The following is a 16264-nucleotide window of genomic DNA, read 5'->3' as shown; positions in this document are numbered from 1 at the left end:
AGGCATGGTTTTCTTCTTCCTTTTTCTCTGTGATGGCAATGTAGACTGAACTTCCAGTTCTATCTCTTTGTCCTGCTCCTGCAATTTTTCATTTGCCCAAAGAACAAATTTCTTTGCAGCTGCACTAACTGAGGCAAAATCTCTTGACATTTTTTTAAGACTTTCATGTGTTGCCATTACCATTCTATGAGCAGACAGTATATCCATCCCCGGTGTCTGAAGATATTTGGACAGTGGTGAAGTCTTCTCGAATATCCTGAGGAAGGTTTGTGCCGTAAGTATCATCTCATACTTGAGCAGAGCTTCTACAAATCCTCGTGCTTGAATGCGAGCAGTTGTTTTTATGGTAATGTCTTCCTGTATTGCTGTCAATGCAAGAATGACATCTACATAGAGACAATTGTCTGGATTTGCAAATGATCCAAATACTTTCCTGAGAGCGTTATCCTTGGCCCACCACCGTGTCTCTCCAATTAGTGAGAGTCGTCTCTGGTGCTTGTCTTGGCTCTTACTTTCCCACACATTCATCCTTTTATACGACTCTCGAAAGAACACTGCAATGTCATTAAGCACTGTAAAAAGTGATCCACATTGAATTACTGTTTGGGTTGTGTCAGCCAGAACTAGGTTAAGCACATGGGCATAGCACCAAACATGCACTTGATTTGGTGAAAATTTGGACATATGAGCAGAAAAGCCTTTGTAGCGGCCTTGCATGTTAGAGGCACCATCTGTAGCATGTCCGATGCACTTGCTCAAGTCCAAATTGATCTTATCCGCAAGCTCTGCAAAAATATCCACAAAATGTTGTCCAGTGGATTCCTTACACTTGACAATGCTAATAAGCCTTTCATGAATGGTGTCCGTTACATATCGCAACACAATAGAACACTGGTCTTGTGAGGTTATGTCTTGTGTGGTGTCAATCTGCACAGAGAACATTACGGCATTTTTTATGTCTCTCACAATGGTCTCCTGAATAAGGTGCTGAATAGTGTCAATAACAGAATTAATGGTTCTTTTAGACAGTAACGTAACCAGGGAACCTCTGCCTGTTGCCCCAGTCTGATGTAGCTTCTTTGATTTTTCTGTGCATTCTTTTAAATGCTCTTTCAGACAGACATCATACTTACTTAATAGGAGTATCATTTCTAACAAGTTGCCGTGATCAATATTGCTGTCATCAAGCATGTATGCAGCCTCATTCCCTGACCTATAGCTAAGACCTCTTTTGCCGATCAATTTTACTACATCATCAACCACACGCTCCAAGATTTGTCGTCTCTTTCTCATTTGTTCTCTGTGTGAGGACAGCTGACTTCCACTAAGTAAATGTTTAACGTCACATTTAGAGGCATTTAAGAAGTATGCTTCTGCGCAGGTTTTGTGTGCCATGCTCTTTTCATGTTCCACTATGCGCTGATGCACATGTTTCCAGTCTGTCATACCAGTTATGAACGGAGATCTGTCATATAACTTGGCAAATGCTATGCAGACAGAGCAATGTAGTGCATGACGTTCTTGGCAGTAAGTAAGCCACCCTCTATTAGTGCCATCCTTGCAACAGAACACTTTCTGTACCAATGGATTACTTGTGGTTTGTTGTGGATGATAATTAAAAAATATCTTTAAATTTTCCTGGTGGGGACGAATGTAATAATTCATGTTTTCCTCAGTGACTTTACTTTCATCTGTGTATGCTGCCATTACACTCTCTCCTTTGTTTCCATCTCCTCTGTCATCTACTATCTCATGCGTTATGTCTTCTCCTCTCTCTAATCCTCTGTCTTTTTTCAGAACTTCTCTCTCTTGTCTACACTCATGTTCCTGCTCATCTCCTCTATCGTCTTCACATTCATCGCCTGCCTCATGCTCCCTCTCCTCTCCACTCTCCTCTATTGTGGACCCAGCCTGAGAATAGACATATAGTAAGTCACAACTGTAGGCTAAATATGTTCCATAAAGTCCACAAATCTGTATGTGGTTTAAGAAGGAATAAATAATAATGTCTGACTTACCATAGCAGTCAGGCCCGCACTGCTCTCAGCTTTTGCGGACGTTCCAGCAAATAATGCATCTAATTTTACACATTTAGTGGCATCTGCCTCAAGTGCTTGCCTTTTTTTGTCTCTTAACTTCTCGGCTCCTCCCTTACGTTTAGTCTTGTGTTTTAACATGTTTGTTGTTGCAAGTCACACCTAATGGCAATAGGTAACACTTGTTGTTAACCTTACTTGCTGACGCTGTGGTGGTGGAACTGAATTATCGCTGTACTCGTACACTTTCTCGTTCCTCCTCGTTCCTCCTCGGCGGCGCTGGCTCCGCCTCCTCTTGTTGCTTGAACGGGCTCGGCTCCTCCCATACTCCTCCTCTCCTCCCGCATACGGCCGTGAGCGTGACCCCTGAGATACCTCACGTCGCTGGGAGGTGATCAGGGCCGCTCTAAACATAGGAGGAGGCGGAGCCGGAGGGAAGTGGCAGGCCAGCGCAGCTTGATGGACGCCGGTCATTGGCTGACGGCGCCGCCGACGCCAGCCGCCAGGTAAATGAATCAAAATCACACAGAAAATGACAGTGATTGACAGCCGGCCCATAATTCGATCGGCCCACCGGGATTCTCCCGGTACTCCCGATGGCCAGTCCATCGCTGACTCTGAGTATCCCATATGGGCAATTTATCATTTATATATTTTTTGTCCATGTCTGCATTTGTGATATATTAGAATCCAGGCGTCTCATCCTGCAGCTACGCATCCAGGTGATGATTACAGACTATATTACCTTTTAGGGTATATATTTTATATCCCCTTATTCTCTGTTTAATCACCACATGGCGTATTTCATACATGCCCTACATGTGTTCCATCTTGTGGTGGGTTATAGAGACACTGGCCGGGGGACTGCGGCATCCGGAGTTCTTCTGCTGACTCTCTAAATGAATTTTTGTTATCCTTAATATTCTAATTATTATGTATTATCTATTATTATGAAATAAAATATATATTTTTAATATATTGGGCATTCATTTGTTGTTTGCTGAACGACACTTTAGGTTTACACAAATGTGCATATCACAGACTCCATGAGGGTGATATGAGGGCCCAACGTCCACAGGTGGGGGTTGTGCTTACAACCCAACACCGTGCAGGACGTTTGGCATTTGCCAGAGAACACCAAGATTGGCAAATTTGCCACTGGCGCCCTGTGCTCTTCACAGATGAAAGCAGGTTCACACTGAGCACATGTGACAGACGTGACAGAGTCTGGAGACGCCGTGGAGAACGTTCTGCTGCCTGCAACATCCTCCAGCATGACCAGTTTGGCATTGGGTCAGTAATGGTGTGGGGTGGCATTTCTTTGGAGGGCCGCACAGCCCTCCATGTGCTTGCCAGAGGTAGCCTGACTGCCATTAGGTACCGAGATGAGATCCTCAGACCCCTTGTGAGACCATATGCTGGTGCGGTTGGCCCTGGGTTCCTCCTAATGCAAGACAATGCTAGACCTCATGTGGCTGGAGTGTGTCAGCAGTTCCTGCAAGACGAAGGCATTGATGCTATGGACTGGCCCGCCCGTTCCCCAGACCTAAATCCAATTGAACACATCTGGGACATCATGTCTCGCTCTATCCACCAACGTCACGTTGCACCACAGACTGTCCAGGAGTTGGCAGATGCTTTAGTCCAGGTCTGGGAGGAGATCCCTCAGGAGACCGTCCGCCACCTCATCAGGAGCATGCACAGGCGTTTTAGGGAGGTCATACAGGCACGTGGAGGCCACACACACTACTGGGACTCATTTTGACTTGTTTTAAGGACATTACATCAAAGTTGGATCAGCCTGTATTGTGTTTTTCCACTTTAATTTTGAGTGTGACTCCAAATCCAGACCTCCATGGTTTGAAAAATTTTATTTCCATTTTTTTATTTTTGTGTGATTTTGTTGTCAGCACATTCAACTATGTAAAGAACAAAGTATTTCAGAAGAATATTTAATTAACTCAGATCTAGGATGTGTTATTTTTGTGTTCCCTTTATTTTTTTGAGCAGTGTACATACATAGTACATAAGGTCGAAAAAACACATTTGTCCATCCAGTTCGGCCTGTCATCCTGCAAGTTGATCCAGAGGAAGGCAAAAAAAAAAAACCCTGTGAGGTAAAAGACAATTTCCCCCACTTTAGGGGAATAAAAAATTCCTTCCCGACTCCAATCAGCCAATCAGAATAACTCCCTGGATCAACGACCCCTCTCTAGTAGCTATAGCCTGTAATATTATTACGCTCCAGAAATACATCCAGGCCCCTCTTGAATTCCTTTATTGTACTCACCATCACCACCTCCTTAGGCAGAGAGTTCCATAGTCTCACTGCTCTTACCGTAAAGAATCCTCTTCTATTTTTGTGTACAAACCTCTATTCCTCCAGACGAGGATGTCCCATTGTCACAGTCCTGGGGATAAATAGATGATGGGAGAGATCTCTGTACTGATCCCTGATATATTTATACATAGTAATTAGATTTCCCCTCAGTCGTCTTTTTTCTAAAGTGAATAACCCTAATTTTGATAATCTTTCAGGGTACTGTAGTTGCCCCATTCCAATTATTACTTTAGTTGCCCTCCTCTGGACCCTCTCCAGCTCTGCTATGTCTGCCTTGTTCACAGGAGCCCAGAACTGTACACAGTACTCCATGTGTGGTCTGACTAATGATTTGTAAAGTGGTAGGACTATGTTCTCATCACGGGCATCTATGCCCCTTTTGATGCAACCCATTATCTTATTGGCCTTGGCAGCAGCTGCCTGACACTGTTTTTTGCAGCTTAGTTTGCCGTTTATTAAAATTCCTAGATCCTTTTCTATGTCAGTGTTACCAAGTGTTTTACCATTTAGTATGTACGGGTGACTTGCATTATTCCTCCCCATGTGCATAACTTTACATTTGTTAGTGTTAAACCTTATCTGCCACTTATCTGCCCAAGCCTCCAGTCTATCCAGATCGCTCTGTAGTAGTATACTGTCCTCTTCAGTGTTAATTACTTTACACAGTTTAGTGTCATCTGCGAAAATTGATACTTTACTATGCAAGCCTTCTACAAGATCATTAATAAATATATTGAAGAGAATAGGGCCCAATGCTGACCCCTGAGGTACCCCACTAGTGACAGTGACCCAATCTGTGTGTACCACTAATAACCACCCTCTGTTTTCTTTCCCTCAGCCAGTTACTTACCCACATACAGACGTTTTCTCCCAGTCTGAGCATTCTCATATATATACTAACCTTTTATGTGGTACAGTGTCAAATGCTTTGGAGAAGTCCAGATATACGACATCCATTGATTCGCCGCTGTCAAGTCTAGAACTTACCTCCTCATAGAAACTGATTAAATTAGTTTGGCATGACCGATCCCTCATGAAGCCATGCTGATATGGCGTTATTTGCTTATTTCCGTTGAGATGCTCTAAGATAGCATCTCTCAGAAAACCTTCAAACAGTTTACCCACAACAGATGTTAAACTTACCGGCATATAGTTTCCAGGCTCTGTTTTTGGACCCTTTTTGAATATTGGCACCACATTTGCTATGCGCCAATCCTGTGGGACACTCCCTGTCAGTATAGAATCTGCAAATATTAGAAATAAGGGTCTGGCTATGACATTACTTAATTCCCTTAGGATACTGGGGTGTATGCCATCCTGTCCTGGCGATTTGTCTAATTTATTCTTTTTAAGACGCCGCTGTACTTCGTCCTGGGTCAGACAGGGCACTTTAAATGGGGAATTTACTTTTACATTCAGAATTTCATCTGACAGTTTATTTTCCTCAGTGAATACAGTGGAGAAAAAAATATTTAACAGCTTTGCTTTCTCCTCGTCGCTCTCTGCGACTCCCCCTCATTACTCTTTAAAGGGCCGAAACCTTCAGATTTATACTTTTTAACATTTATATAATTGAAGAACATTTTAGGGTTAGTTTTACTCTCTTTGGCCATTAATCTCTCGGTCTCTAGTTTGGCCGCTTTTATTTGTTTTTTACATGTTCTATTTTTCTCCTTATAGTTTTTCAGTGCTTCCGTGCTACCCTCCTGTTTTAGTGTTTTATATGCTTTCTTTTTGTCATTTATTGCTTTCTTTACAGTTCTGTCTATCCACATTGGTTTCTTTTTGTTTCTTAACCTTTTATTCCCATACGGTATAAACCTCTCACAAGGAGATTTTAGGATGCTTTTAAAGATATCCCATTTTGTGGCTGTATTTTTATTTTTGAGGACTTTGTCCCAGTTAGTTGGGCCTATGGCCTCTCTTAGTTGGCTAAATTTAGCTTTTTTGAAGTTTGGTATTTTTGTTCCTCCCTGTAGAAACGCTCTTTTGAATGATAATTGGAAGGTTATTACTTTATGGTCACTATTTCCCAGGTGTCCCCCAACCTGCACGTCTGTTGTTCTGTCAGGCCTATTGGTTAATACTAAGTCCAGTATGGCCGTCCCTCTAGTCGGGTCCTGAACCAGTTGGGAGAGGTAATTGTCTTTGGTTATTGCCAAGAACCTGTTTCCTTTATGAGTACCCCTTTATAGAAGAATTCCATACTACAATACCCCTTTATAGAACAATTCCATGCCGTAGTACCCCTTTATAGAACAATTCATTGCCACAGTACTCCTTTATAAAACAATTCCATGCTTTAGTACCCCTTTATAGAACAATTCAATGCCGCAGTACCCCATTATAGAACAAGTTCATGCTGTAGTGTCCCTTTATAGAACAATTCCATGGCATAGTGCCCCTTTATAGAACAATTCAGTGCAGCAGTACACCTTTATTTAACAATTCCGTGCTGTAGTACCCCTTTATAGAATAGTTACATGCTGCAGTACCGTTTTATAGAACAATTCCATGCCACAGTATCCAATGTCTTATGCAGGAACACGATGGGGGTCATTTACGAATAGATATTCGCCACTTTTGTGGCATATATCTGGCACAGATTCTGTCGCATGCCATATTGCAGCAGAATCTATGATTTCTTCACCGCTCATGCCAGGTCTAAAAAAGCGTGCTGGCATGGATGGAGATGAGGATGGGCCTCATTCATCATTTTCCTGTTTTAGGCATGGAAAATGGTCTAAATGCAAGACAGCAAGGAAGCGGGAATCTGCGCTGGATACGCCGAAGTTAGGTAGAGGCCATTGCCAGAGCAGGGGCTTATTAAGACCGGTATCTAAAACGCTGGTCTTAACAAAGGTATCCCTATATTTTGCCATTATTGTAAGGTGAACAATGTTCTGAATGTGTAAGTAGTTTTTCTTTCTTCCTTTGTTCCTTTGTTTTTACTGGTTGAAGAGCATTATGTGTCCCACACAGGTTGTCCAAATACAGGTAATATAATTTACCGTATATTATTACAAAAAAAGGCCCAACTAATCCCAGTTCAAAGAGAGAAGGAAACAATGTCCTCAGGGCAATCACCACAATGCATATTGTGCAGATAAATGAGCTTAGTAGAAGTGCTACTTAGCATCCTCGTGGACTTGGCACTCTCACTTTCCAGTGTTTTTCAGTATCCAGTTCCCCACATTGTATGTTTTTCTTACGCCAAAGTGTTGATGTGTTCCCAAGATAAAATGCTGTTTGCTCTGCACACATATAAGGCTACTTTCACACTGGCATTTTGGTTTCCGTTTGTGAGATCCGTTCAGGGCTCTCACAAGCGGTCCAAAACGGATCAGTTTTTCCCTAATGCATTCTGAATGGATAAGGCTCCGTTCAGAATGCATCAGTTTGCCTCCGTTCTGTCTCCATTCCGCTCTGGAGGCGGACACCAAAACGCTGCTTGCAGCGTTTTGGTGTCCGTCTGACGCGGAGGCAAACGGATCTGTCCTGACACACAATGTAAGTCAATAGGGATGGATCCGTTTTCACTGACACAATATGGCACAATAGAAAACGGATCCGCCCCCAACGCCTTTAAATGGTGTTCAAGACGGATCCGTTTTGGCAATGTTAAAGATAATACAAACGGATCCATTCTGAATGGATGCAGACGGTTGTATTATCTGAATAGATCCGTCTGTGCAGATCCATGACAGATCTGCACCAAATGCGAGTGTGAAAATAGCCTAAAAGAAGCTAAGAAACATAAAACAGTCCACCTTCAAGAGAGTAAAAATGAAGAACTGTAATGTAATATACTCATTGGAGATGAGCAAAACAATTGTAATCAAATTAAACTTGACATGAATTTTTAAAAAATTTAAGTCAATTTTTGACAATTCGAGTTGGGTGAATTTCTCAAAATGGCATCAGACATTTTTCAGCCCATAAGACAGAAAAGGGACAAAAAAATGTTCACACCATTTTTTTTAAACTTTGGGGGAGATTTGTCGAACTGGTGTAAAGTAGAACTGGCTTAGTTGCCCATAGCAACCAATCAGATTCAACCTTTCATTTTCCAAAGGAGCTGTGAAAAATGAAAGGTTGAATCTGATTGGTTGCTATGGGAAACTAATCCAGTTCTACTGTACACCAGTTTCATAAATCTCCCCCTTAGTTTCTAAAGTGGTTGTTTGTTACTTCCAGCAGCTATGTGTTTATCATAGCTGTATACGTTGCTGTCACTTTAAAGGGGTTGTGCAAACTTTTTAATTTATCCCCTATCCACAAGTCCCATTCCCCCATTCTAATGGTGCGGCAGGTCGTGCAGGGGCTCTGTTCTCGGCTATCTCCAGCGCTTCCATAAAGAATGAATGGAGCATCAGTGCGTATGCACGACCTGCCACTCCATTACAATGAGGGAAAGGACTCCCGTTCTTGTAATCCTGGGTTTTCCAGAAATTGGACCCCGAAAGATCAGCTAGTCACTGCCTGTCCTGTAGATAGGGCATAAGTTAAAAACTTGGCACAACCACTTTAAGATTAATAATGCTAACTTGGCATTAAAAAGTTTAAAATGAGTTGAATACAGTCCTAGGAAACCACTGAATGGCATCCACAACTTATCAGGGTAAATGGAGCTCTTTGGATTTGGGTTTATTTTATTTGAACCTGAATCAAATTGCCTAATTGATTAATTGATTGATTTGAATACAAATTGATTTTCAAGAAATTAACTCGTCACCCATACTCACAAAGGTTAAAATTTAAATTGCAGTAAAAACAATTGCACACCGCATCTACCCAGGTGATTGTTATAATGGGGCGTTTTCCCACTTTGACAAAGTTGTTCTAAAAAAAAAGGCCATCTTTTAGGGCTCATGCACAGGAACGTATTTTCTTTCCGTGTCCATTACAGACCGTATGCCGGACCATTCATTTCAATGGATCCACAAAAAAAAAATTACGTTACTTCATGTGCATTCCGTTTCCATATGTCCATATGTTCATTCCACAAAAAAAAATAGAACCCATCCTATTATTGTAGGGGCCAGCTGTTCCGTACTGCAAAATACGGAATGCACACGGACATGATCTGTATTTTTTGAGGATCCGTGTTTTGCGGACCGCAAAATACATATGGTCATGTGCATTAGCCCTTATGCTGTGTATTCTGCACATGGTCTTTATAATGTATTGAAAATAAACTGGAATCATTTATAGGACTCCTATGTGGCACGGGACTTCTTCCATTGTTTCAAGAGATCATGTGTATGTATCACACCCTGCACTCCAGAATTGTGGCTTGAAAAAGTTGCAAAATAGGACTTTGCAACGTTTTCTGCTTACCTTTTGTATTTTGTGCATTTTGACATCACTCACTCCAGTTTTAAAAAGTGGGTGGAAAAGTGGGCCTGATTAGATACATTAATGACTCCAGATTCATCAGTCCCAGAAAAAAGTCACAACCTCTCTCCAGTAGGGGGGGTGGTATGACTGGAAGTAGCTGGTATGACTGGAAAACTGGAGTAGCATTTTTAGAAAAAAGTGTTTGGTTCAAAGTTGTGGCAAACTTAAAAGAGTTTTCCGAGACCCAAATATTGATGACCTATGCTCTGGATAGAGATAAAAAAAGAGACAATGCAGCAGCACCCTGCAAATCAAATAAAGTACAATAATGCCAAAAATTATAGTGCTAATGCTACGCTTATTTATAAAGCGAGATGCTTGGCCAATGCATTTTGTACAAAACCATCTGAGCCCGTCTGCCGTACGTCAAGGCGATCTCTGTTAGACGGGTCCTAACACTAAATACTAAATAATTAGTAAACGTGTTACATCATATCATATATCTAGCGTATAGTACATCCGGATTGGAGCATATGGATTAGAGTCGTATGTACCTTACATATAAACATCTTTAACTCACTAAGGGCAACCTCTATGCCCTTTTCAGTCTCAATATACCCATTGCGCATGCGCCAAGATCGTGACGTCATCCCGGACGCACGTAACCTCCCGGGAGGCGATACACTTTAGCCCCTTCAAATACCAGAGTGCGCCAGCCACAGCGCACACATCCGGACGCCGTCTCAATGTAGGAGTCACAGGTACATGCTGGTCTTTCTTCCCCCTGTTCTTAAGTATATATAGTTCCACACAGCAGGTTATACACTGCTCAAAAAAATAAAGGGAACACTTAAACAACACAATGTAACTCCAAGTCAATCACACTTCTGTGAAATCAAACTGTCCACTTAGAAAGCAACACTGAGTGACAATCAATTTCACATGCTGTTGTGCAAATGGGATAGACAACAGGTGGAAATTATAGGCAATTAGCAAGACACCCCCAATAAAGGAGTGGTTCTGCAGGTGGTGACCACTTCTCAGTTCCTATGCTTCCTGGCTGATGTTTTGGTCACTTTTGAATGCTGCCGGTGCTTTCACTCTAGTGGTAGCATGAGACGGAGTCTACAACCCACACAAGTGGCTCAGGTAGTGCAGCTTATCCAGGATGGCACATCAATGCGAGCTGTGGCAAGAAGGTTTGCTGTGTCTGTCAGCGTAGTGTCCAGAGCATGGAGGCGCTGCAAAATGACCTCCAGCAGGCCACAAAGGTGCATGTGTCTGCTCAAACGGTCAGAAACAGACTCCATGAGGGTGATATCAGAGCCCGACGTACACAGGTGGGGGTTGTGCTTACAGCCCAACACCGTGCAGGACGTTTGGCATTTGCCAGAAAACACCAAGATTGGCAAATTCGCCACTGGTGCCCCGTGCTCTTCACAGATGAAAGCAGGTTTACACTGAGCACGTGACAGACGTGACAGAGTCTGGAGACGCCATGGAGAACGTTCTGCTGCCTGCAACATCCTCCAGCATGACCGGTTTGGCATTGGGTCAGTAATGGTGTGGGGTGGCATTTCTTTGGAGGGCCGCACAGCCCTCCATGTGCTCGCCAGAGGTAGCCTGACTGCCATTAGGTACCGAGATGAGATCCTCAGACCCCTTGTGAGACCATATGCTGGTGCGGTTGGCCCTGGGTTCCTCCTAATGCAAGACAATGCTAGACCTCATGTGGCTGGAGTGTGTCAGCAGTTCCTGCAAGACAAAGGCATTTATGCTATGGACTGGCCCGCCCGTTCCCCAGACCTGAATCCAATTGAGCACATCTGGGACATCACGTCTCGCTCTATCCACCAACGTCACGTTGCACCACAGACTGTCCAGGAGTTGGCAGATGCTTTAGTCCAGGTCTGGGAGGAGATCCCTCAGGAGACCGTCCGCCACCTCATCAGGAGCATGCACAGGCGTTGTAGGGAGGTCATACAGGCACGTGGAGGCCACACACACTACTGAGCCTCATTTTGACTTGTTTTAAGGACATTACATCAAAGTTGGATCAGCCTGTAGTGTGTTTTTCCACTTTAATTTTGAGTGTGACTCCAAATCCAGACCTCCATGGGTTAAAAAATTTGATTTCCATATTTTTTTTTTGTGTGATTTTGTTGTCAGCACATTCAACTATGTAAAGAACAAAGTATTTCAGAAGAATATTTAATTAATTCAGATCTAGGATGTGTTATTTTTGTGTTCCCTTTATTTTTTTGAGCAGTGTATTAATACATCAGGCGATCCATTATACAATGGATAACATATTAAGTGATATTCATGTGGACCTATTTGCATATATGTATGTACTTTATTACACTCATTAATATAGGTGTGGTGTTTATATAGCATGCTGCATAAAAGGGGTGGTACAATCTTACTTCACTGGCACTTGCTTGTATAGATGATACCTACGCAATTGTTTTTCCTTTACCTTTTTCTTTGCTAAATATATACCTGACCCATATCTTTTATTCACCTAGGAATTATATTTGTCACTCAATCATTATATGTATTTATAAGTGATCCTTATTTGCATGATTTTTTATAGATCCCTTGAAAAAGGTCAATCAATTGCCCGAAACGTTGGGACAAACGATACGACTCTAATCCATATGCTCCAATCCAGATGTACTATACGCTAGATATATGATATGATGTAACACGTTTACTAATTAAAAAGCATCAATTGATTCTGGTGCGCCACAAATTTTCTATTTTGATACGAGACGACTTACGTCCTCCGTGAGCACCCAACCTTATAGGGTGTGCAGCTCTCATCATCCTTTTACTTAGATATTTCTTCATGACATGACAGTTTCATTTTTACGTACAGTCCATGCTGAAAGGTAAGTCTCTGTGTGTAATGGCCATCTTATCAGGTGTCATCAAGTTTTACAAAAGGGAACTGTAGCTCAGAAACTACTATGAATGTAATGTAAGGGGACAACTCAAGGACCTTAATTTACTCAACCGTACTTACAGTACAGCTTCCCGAACTTTCACTGCCCCATTTTGTGCTCCTATTAACATTACTTGACTTGTTAAACTTTTATTGCCAGGAACTTGTCTTGTACAAATATTAAGTCTTTTCTGTGAAATGAAAGGTTTGTCTATAAAGATTAAAAGGGTCAATGAAGCATTTTCCATATCAGTTTAACTTTGTTCACAGACACAGTGAAAGAAATGTTATCTTCAAAATGGTCTCACTCATCACTTTTTTTTTACACTTTCTAAAGTCACACCCTTCTGCTGTATCTGATGCCAGTAAGGCACTTAAAAAGAGGACCTTTCACCGCTCCTGACATGCCTGTTTTAATAGCTTCATGCATTTCCCATGTAAAAACTATTCTGGAGCATCTATTCTTATGTCTGTATGTTGTGCCATTTCTTTATTACCGGTATTTCTACTAGTAGTTATAATTGAATTGCTATTAGCCTTCAGTAAGGGTACAGAGGGGAGATAAAAAGTTGGGGGTGGTGTACCTGCACATTCAGAATATTGCAGCACTGATTAGATAGATTCAGGTACACCCCCCCCCCCCCCCCCCCGCAACTGGTTACCTCCCCTCTGTACCCTTAGTGAAGGCTAATTGCAATTCAATGATAACTTCTAGTGCAAATAATAAAGAAATGGCACAACATACAGACATAAGAATAGATGTTCGAGAATTATTACCTGGGGAATGCATAGAGCTGTAAAACAGAAATGTTAGGAGAGGTGACAGGTCCTCTATAAGGTACCTTTACATGAGTAGACGATTGGTACGAGGAACCATTAGTAGTAGTAATTGGTTGATGGTTGAACAGCAGTTGAACAAACAAACATCTGGTGACTTTTTTGCAGGCTGAGCCATACACATCTTAGTCCATACAGTTGTTTAAACTGGTCATCATCATTGCATATTCAGTGAAACCAGGGGATGGACAAAAGATCTTACTGGGAATTTTCTTTCAAAGAAAGATCTTTTGTCTACGAACAATGTTTCTTTGAAGAAAAGATTATTCAGCCAACTATTGGACGAAAATATTAAACACTGCCGACTTCTCAGACAATAATGGTCTGTCATCGGTCAGCTAAAGCGATTGTTGATTGTTAGATTTCAACTGATGGATGATCTCTTGGTTGAAATCGTTCATTCTGATCAACTTTACACTAATGTGTATGGCCACTTTTAGATTCAGTGTGTGGCACATGAATTGTCAGTAAGAATATACAAGAGGATCTGTGGCGTTTCTGTAGCTCATTAAATTATCTACAAACTTTGGAAAAGTTGTAGTTTACAAAGTGCATCTGTTGGTGCTACGGGTAAGGCCTCATGCACACGACAGAATTTTTTTTGCGGTCCGCAAAAAGCTGTTCCGTTGTTCCGTGATCCGTTTCCATTTTTGTTTCCGTGTGTCTTCCTTGATTTTTGGAGGATCACCAGACATGAAAAGTGAAAAGAAAATCAAAGTCAAGTTTGCCTTGCAAATGATAGGAAAAAAACGGACGCGGACGCGGATGACAATGTTGTGTGCCTCCGTGTTTTTTCACGGACCCATTGACTTGAATGGGTCCGCGAACCGTTGTCCGTGAAAAAAATAGGACAGGTCATATTTTTTTGACGAACTGGAAACATGGATCACGGACGCGGATGACAAACGGTGCATTATCTGAATTTTCAACGGACCCATTGAAAGTCAATGGGTCCGCAGAAAATCACGGAAAAAGGAACAACAGACACGGAACACAACGGTCGTGTGCATGAGGCCTAAAGGTGGATTTACATTGCCTGATTGTTGGGCAGATTATCGGAAACTAACGTTTCTGCGAACGCTCGTTCCTGGCAAATTGGCCCATCTAAATGGGCCGCCGATCATTCGATGAATGAGCAATGCGCTCGTTCATCGGGTGATCCTGTCGTTCATGCAGGCACCTAAATTATGATTTCTGGGAAGCAGATCGTTCAGTCTAAACAGTGATCTGCTTATATTAGATATTTTGCGAATTCGAGGCCTAATATTTGCCATATATTCGCAAATTCAAGAATTCGTCATTATTTTCTGGATTGCGAAAATCGGCAATGTAATATGCACGTATTACACATGCAATACAGTTGTGGCTTGTATTTTTCAAGCTGCCAGAAGTTTCCTGAGACTGGAGAAAATGGTTAGCAGCAACTTTTGTGACTGTGAGGAAGAACAATATGCAGATAGAGTGTTCCAATATATTCGCGATTGCACAAATCGGCAAGATACGCATATTTTTTGGCGCAATACATGCAACTTCACATTTTATCAGGTCTGAGTAGATATTACTGATTGGTGCACTAAGTATTGTTGTGACATCACAGCACTATGTCTGTATCACAGCACAGTAATCCCTATCGCACTACCTAACACCCCGCACTGGAACCTATCAGCTACACTATATCACTATCTAACCTACACTGACTATCTCCCACTAACTATCTGTATTATATATATGAGCTAACTAACTATCTAATGTAATTGGATAAGGAATAGGATCCAGATGAAAGCACAGAGCACAGCAATGTCACTGCTTTCTCTCTCAGAACTGCAAAAAAACAGCAGAAAATGGCTGCTGGGGAGTTTCTTATATAATAAGGGGTAGGCAACTTTTCTGTTGGTTGCTAGGGGTATTGCTAAGCTCTGACAAAGATATTGCAGCCTTCTCATTGGCCCACAAGCAAGAAGCTTCCTATGCAAGGGCGCACTGGAAACTTAAATTGGCCCTAGAAGAAATACTAAGAGTGGCCCTGTTTTGCAGTTGGGTCCAAATTGATGGTAGGCAGGGCCAGCAATATCATATTGTGGCACATTATACCACAACAACTGAGCCAAATACCATAGTCCATCACAAAATACTGCCAGCAGCACAAAATACATCCCCAAAAACTTCCACTGGCCGGCTGTGAGGAGGGCCCAGGCGGCTCCTGGGCATCGACCCACCAGGAATTTTCCCTGTAAGGTCTATGGCCAATCCGCCCCTGTTCCTATGCCACAGTTCAGTGTAATCCAATAACGGTCTTTACTTTCTGTTTTTTAGTGCTATTCGAATGAAGAAATCTTTGCTCCTTATGGAGGCCAAATTACAGATGAAAACTTTCGAGATGCATGTCCAGCACTTTTATATCTAATGTTTACTCACCCATGTACAAATGAGGAGCAAGCAGATGAGAGGCCCACCAGTGCACAAGGTAAAGTCTGGTGACATGTGTTATTTACATGAGAAGAATACCTCCAGTTATACCTCTGTAGTTAGATTGTCTTGGTGCCATCTGTTACCAAGAATACCGATTTACTGCAGAAATGAATTGTTAATGCTGCATTTGGAACTCTGCTGATGTAAGATTTCTCATCTATTCTGTGGATAGATGAGAAATGATAAAAGCTGTAATAACATTTTAATACTTAGGGAAACAAATTAACTGGTGACTCAGAGCCAACAAATATCAGTTTGAGTACATTTTGAGAATTTCCAGGTCTGGAGTGAAGT

The 16264-nt window shown here is 42.0% G+C and overlaps 1 protein-coding gene across 1 annotated transcript in view; it reads left to right on the top strand.

Moving 5' to 3' along the window:
* SLC39A8 (solute carrier family 39 member 8) overlaps positions 1–16264 on the top strand; it is an 81734-nt gene that overhangs the window by 32828 nt on the left and 32642 nt on the right. The window contains exon 2 of the mRNA XM_040420489.1: positions 15815–15965. Coding sequence (XP_040276423.1) covers positions 15815–15965 — 151 coding nt within the window. The remainder of the gene's footprint in view (positions 1–15814; positions 15966–16264) is intronic.

This window comes from Bufo bufo, chromosome 2, assembly GCF_905171765.1.
Source record: "Bufo bufo chromosome 2, aBufBuf1.1, whole genome shotgun sequence".
Classification (NCBI taxonomy): domain Eukaryota; kingdom Metazoa; phylum Chordata; class Amphibia; order Anura; family Bufonidae; genus Bufo; species Bufo bufo.
Note: the sequence above shows the minus strand (reverse complement) of the source record. Positions and strands in the feature narration are given on the sequence as shown.